Genomic DNA, 6,173 nt, shown 5'->3' on the forward strand with positions numbered 1-6,173 from the left:
TTTGAACAAATACAATGTACCCCGTGAGCGTTTCCTGTTCCGCCCTTTCTCTCCTGGAGCAAAAACAGATGCGAACGAGAAACGAGGTAGAGTGCCGCTCTCACTCTCGATTAACGGACCACGCCAGGCGCATGAGCACGAGCAAACCAAGGAGACACGGAGACAGAAAGGTCGAGAGACCAAGTGTCTCTCTCCCGTGAAACGACGCTGTCTTGGGCTCGTCCAACGAAGGAAAAGGAGAGCACGTTCCCTTTGATTCACGGTCAGCCTGCGGGAATGCGAGAAAGCTGCTGGGCCGAGGACACCCGCATCGGCCAGCCTTCTGTCAGAGTACAGGCACTTCCTCCGGCAGAGGCGGAAGGAAGACTCGGGAGAAAGCGAAAACCAGGATGTACTGGAACAGCGCCACACTCACGCTCCCAGGAGACGCCTGCGCGCACCGACCTCCCAAATCAACTTTGTTGTGGTCACGTTGTAGCCGTACGGGCCATTCTAGCCGCAATCTCTCGATACACGAACAACCGCCTGGGTCATATTAGTGAGAGACAGAAAGACTGCGAAGGAAGGGAGATAGACATGAAAGTGGGAGGGTGGAGGCGGGGGTTTGAACTTCTACTGGCGACACAAGAGACTCGGCGGCCGAGCACCCCCCTCGAAACATCGCCTCCGTACTCTAGTCTTCTCTCTCAGTTTCACAGAGTGAAACAACGGCACCTGAAGATGTCCCAGGAGGTGAAGAGATAGGAGCGAAGAGAAGCAAACTGTGTACTGGACAAACTGTCGTCCCAGGAGGGACCACCGGGAACCGGAATACTGGCACGGGGCAAGGAATCAAAGAAGACACGCCCGCCACGCCCACGGGTTCACCCAATATCCTGCGGAAACGATATTTCCTCTTGTAAGCACAACCTCTGCAGTGCAAACGAGAAGAGAAAGTTTATTGGGCAAGCGGACCAAACACTGGTGCCACAAGAATGGCTGCCACCGAACGCCCCACGGGGAGTTGACTCCTGCGTTGTGAAACAAATTCGCGGCAAGAAACGGGAAAAGAGGCTATAGCTTTTTCGTGGCGGTAAATAAAAATATGATTACGCGCGTATATCTCCGGGATGCCTTCTCCCAAAAGGAACGGGCTCGTGTGAACGGCCACACCGGGTAGCAGGTGCCTCCTGTGCTACCAACCGCCGCAGATCTACCAGAGACATGAAATGTCGACCAAGCAATTCCTCTGTGTGGAAACTTTCGACTTTCTCTCTTGTGTGAAAAGTAGTCCTTTAGTTCAAAATGCAGAAGGAACAAGTTCAGGGATCGTTGCATTCTGGACCTTTAGGATGTAACTGCACTGTCGCCGAAGCCCGCTCAAAAAGGGAAGTCCCGAGTTCTGGCCACCCCCAACAAATCTGTTCACTCCAAGCATCTGGACGGTCGTGTTTCTTGCCCACTATCACAAAGTATCTTTTTTGACTTCGAAAGTCATGTGGGGCGCTCCAAAAACGACGCCGCGCTCGCTGTACGGACTACTGGAATGTCCAGCGACAAAGACAGACAAGAGCTGGCACAAGACCACCCATACAGCGCAGTGAGCACCAAAGAGCGAAGAAGAAGAAAACGGCATTATAACGGCTTACAGTCCACTGAAGACGTATCAACATGCAATTTAAAGTTTCTTCCTCCCAGGGACGGCAGACGCTGCCAGGCGCAACTTTTGCACAAGCGTGTCAGGCAGGCAGGGATACTGGACCCTAACACCCGCTCAGTACTTGTATGGCAGACCAACGGAACCACCGCCAGGTTCTTGGAAAACCAACCAAAAAAGTAACATGCTTAGCAGACGCTCGCAGTAGTCCCATAGGATTTTTCGCATAGCAGAATGACACAGAAGCAGACACGAAACGAAGAAAGTCAGTCTCAAGAAAACAGCATGCGTGTGGACGTGCAAAACGGAGGTCGCACAGCTGGGGGAGCCGACGGGCACCGCGCCTAACGGTTTTCGATCCAACTTTCAGCAGGACAATCCCTGCGTCTTGAGCTGCCTGCGTTGACTGTGTCCTGTCGCTTGCTGTTACTTCTCAAGAGGAACGGCGAACAGAACATTCTCCCCGTCTCTGTAGGCTGGATTGTCGCAAGAGTGGAGATTCTGACAGATTAGAAAATCATCGTGGTTTCTGGGCTGCCAGAAAGCGACCAGCATACTCACCAGGCAAAATACGCATCAGAGATGTGTGATTCAAAGAAGCAAGTATAAATGATATCGCTGCACAAAACAAAGAAAACACACTTCCGGATGCCTACCGTCTACAGGGATGTGCACGAAATGCGAAGGCTCACGTTTGATCAGCCTGCCGAAGGCGACAAAACAGCGGAGCCAAGGGCAAGCACCTCTCATGGACAGCTCTTCGATCTTTGTCCTTTTGTTGCTGTAGGGTAGTCAGTGCCAAAACACACTTCTGCTGGCGAGCATGTTAACAGTGCGATTCCCACCGAACGGGCGACCGCAAGTCGCTGCCAAAAACGAACCAACACGCACTCATCTTCGCGCAAGGTATTGGTGAAAAATTCAGGTGGTCTTGTACACGAGGACATTCTCGTATCACGTCACATCCTCTGGCATCTCCAAAGCGCAGTCGAATTAAGATCAGTTGGCTCCTATTATGTCTCACCTCCGCTGCTCGAGTTGCCATTTCTGGAAACGTCTCACAACGTGTAGTTGCCGAGGGTAGCATGTTGCGTTCTCTCCCTTGGGGGTTCGGCTACACGACATGATAGACAGGCTGGAGACCTCAGGCTCTTACTCACAGCAGGCGAATCCAGTCGACAGTTTGGTTTGCCTCTCGACCGCCAGCGCGATGTGACGCTGGGTCGCGTGTTACGGAAAAGGAGAAGGAAGCCGCAAATCACTTCTGTTACCGTTCGGTGTAGAGCAGCCACTTTACAGCAGCACAAATCGCCGGCAGCTGTTGCCCACCGGGTCAGAATGCAAGCATCTCCCTAAAATCGAAACCTCGATTAGGCAATGTAGTGAACATTCTGTAAAGGTTTTATTCAAAGACGAGGCCGTGTCCGTGACACTCAACCGTTTCGCTTGCCCAGCTCCTTTAGTGGAGAGTCGACGCCATCAAAAGGCATCGTCGGCGGCGTAGGCCTCGGCAACCAGCATCCTGTCCTGCCCTGTTAAGCCTTCGCTTACGTGGCTTCTGTCGGCGGGCGAGTGATCTTCTGTCTGTTCGTGCTCGGAATTATGGCGTTGCTCTGTCCCTTCTTTCACCTTTAATATGCGACACTGAACGTGGGAGCCTCATAGTTGCGTTGTTGGAGCACCGCGTTTCCAGGTTGCTGGCTTGGGGCTGCCAGGACGCTTCGAGGCGTGTTGCGGAACCGCCGGAGCCGTGGAGGTTGTTTGCTGCTCTGTGTGCTGCTACGTTGTTGCCACGATTTCAGTGACGAAGGAGCTCATTTAAAAAGACGTTGACCTGTTTACCTTGATTCTGTCCCCTGCGCGTCCCGTTTCAATAATTTCAAAATCCCTCGTTTCTTCCGAGGCATCTGAGCATGCTATTCGACGCCGACTTTCCATAGTGGAACGCTCTGGGCGCTCGTGGGGCCATTGCAGCTGGAAGAGCGGCACAGGGGCTGATGCGCCCCTGCTGCAGATGAAGGAACTTTCTTCAGAAGACTTCTCTCGATGCTGTTTGAACGCACACAAGAGAGGTGAACTCAAGTGTGTCCTGCGTAAGGCCACTGCATCGTTCACTTGCGTGCCTATTTCTGCGGAGCGAGCGCGTTTGGGAATGCAATTGCAATAAAGTACCCTGCGGCACACGCTGCTGTTTGGCTGTCTCCGATCCCATTCACACACGTTTTTGTTACTGTTCTTTCGGAAGATACACACAAAAAAGGCGCTTTTGAATTTTCTTGCGCCTCAGCTAGTTACTTTTTTGGTGAGGGGCAGTTATTCGTGAAAATATGTAAGGTCCACACGGGGTGGACGAGACAGGGGGGTCAGAATTCTGGTTGCGGCTTCCACCGGTTCGCTGGCTGCTCGATGCCGTCAAAATGGGTCAAGCTTATTCGGATAGCGTATGCACACACATATCACGAAACGGTCGACTATTAGACCCTTCTATATTATTTTTTTCTAAGTAATGGCACCTCTTGGACGGAGAAGTGATTTTGCCACCTTTACCTGTCCATAAAGCGGAAGGTTTTGCCACCTCCGCAGCTCCCGAACGCGTGCGCGTCTTCCTCAGCCAAAAAACAAAGTTGCGCGTTTTGGCACACCGCCACTCGAAACGTGCGTCTCGAATTTACGATTTCGTGAGCAAAGAAGAGGACTTCTTCGCACACGAAATCCACACGGGCATTTGCCAGACGCGTTTCACTCGGCTTCTTCGTTCCTTTGTTTTTCCGTTCTCCTTGGGGTTCCCTCGACGACGTGGCTGACTGTGTAGCGGATCCTGTGTTGACTCGATCTTTCTTTTTACCCCGTGATTTTTTGAACGCGGCGTCGCTACAGACGAGAAAGAGAGAGAGTTGTAACTTTCGGCCTTCTAAGTTCTTTTCCTGGTTTCTTCGTTTTTCTGAACGCCAAGGATACACCGGCGAAAAAAAGAGAATAAACCTTGCCCGCACTTCTTTTTGTTTCGGGGGGCAGGCTCACAGACTTCGTTGTTGCCTTCTCTCTGTGGTTTTCCTCGCGTGACAGTCTGACTGGGAATAGTGAAACCATGGACAGACTTGCAGAGTTCAGATCAAAGATTGGCGTCGAGACGGCGCGAAGGCTGCAGAAATGGATAGACCCATCCTCTCGTCGATGCTCAGACAAATCATGCGAACCGGAAGATTGCGGTACTCGTTTTTTTTTCTCTCTGGCTCGCAGGAGGATGAGGATGGCAGCTGACACACGAGGTTGGCTGTCGATTTTGTCGACAGATACAGGCGGGGAGCTCCCGACTTCCACAGACGACACAGCTTCAACTCCATGTATCCATTCAGGTCCAGTACAGGAAAGGATGCGTGATTCTGCAGGCGAGGAAGGACTGCAAAAACGGGCATCGCCTAGCGGCAACGAGAAACGAAGGGACGAAGATAGTTGCTGCGATGAGTCGCCTTGCAGTCAGGCCAGTGTGGAATCAGTGGACTGTTTGAGGTCTCGAAATTTTTTTCGTTTTCCGGGGTTGTCGCCTTTCTCTACACAAGGCACCCAAGGGAAGCAGAGCGAAAGCGACAGTAACGAGGCAGCTCTATCCATCGGTGTGCCGAATTTTTTTATGTTTCTAATGCGGATTGGTGCAACAGTGACCGGTCAGGACCAAGAAACCGCTACTCCAATCCCCCCCTCTCTTTTAACGAGTTTGCCTTCCGACGAGACTTGGCCTTCGGTATCGCAGCACAGTGGAGATCGCACTGCGGAAGAGAAGCGGGTGGGAACCTTCGAAACCCCCTCAGTTTTTCCGTCGAAAAAGGATTTCGGTGGAGAAGACGGGCTTACCGCAGCTCTGAAAGACGTCAGCATCCCGGCTGAATCATGTCCTTCCGTCTCTTCTCACGTCACGGGAAAGGAGGCCGGAGGGAGCGAGAAGAGTGTAGTCGCGGTTCTACGTTCCTCCTCTGTGTCTGCAGCCGTAACAGAGTGGGTGATGTCTCTCTGTACTACAGACGTGGGGGCTCCCCTGGCCGTCCCGTTTGTCACAGAAGAGGCAGCGAAGCTTCTATGGAAGTCCGCGTGCTCACTAATCGCCAATCCTATAGTTGCCTTCTATTGTCAGTGCTATGCTCTAGCGAGTCTAGGTGCTGTTGTGTTCACCACCTCTATCGTCCATTGGTGGCGTCCCCAACTGGGCATTCGTCGGACAATAGATGTCACAGCCGTTGTTATCGTGGCTTCTATCCACTGGCTGGCTGCCCTTTTTCTGACAGACGTCACTTTCCAAGCAGTGTACTTCCTTATCACCTGGACTGGTGTGACGTGTTATTTCGGAGGGTGCATCCTAGCGGCGAGGGGCCGCTCAATGCCAGGCGCCTGGTGCCACGTCGGACTTCATTCCATCTGCACTATCGGGAACCTTTGCTTGTACATGTATCTCGCTCTGGTGGCCGAGGACAGTATAGAAAAGGAAGAACTTGTGCAGCTTGTTTCGGAACAGTTGCGGGGGAAGTCTCTGCCTTCGCGTTAG

At 52.4% G+C, this 6,173-nt stretch overlaps 1 protein-coding gene across 1 annotated transcript; it reads left to right on the forward strand.

Moving 5' to 3' along the window:
* Positions 1 to 4,724: 4,724 nt before the first annotated feature.
* NCLIV_020410 (conserved hypothetical protein) lies at positions 4,725 to 6,173 on the forward strand (the record flags this gene model as incomplete). Its single annotated transcript, XM_003882237.1, has 1 exon — positions 4,725 to 6,173. The coding sequence occupies one exon, from the start codon at positions 4,725 to 4,727 to the stop codon at positions 6,171 to 6,173; it is 1,449 nt and encodes a 482-aa protein (XP_003882286.1).

The sequence above is a fragment of the Neospora caninum genome, chromosome VIIa (assembly GCF_000208865.1).
Source record: "Neospora caninum Liverpool complete genome, chromosome VIIa".
NCBI classification, from domain to species: Eukaryota; Apicomplexa; class Conoidasida; order Eucoccidiorida; family Sarcocystidae; genus Neospora; species Neospora caninum.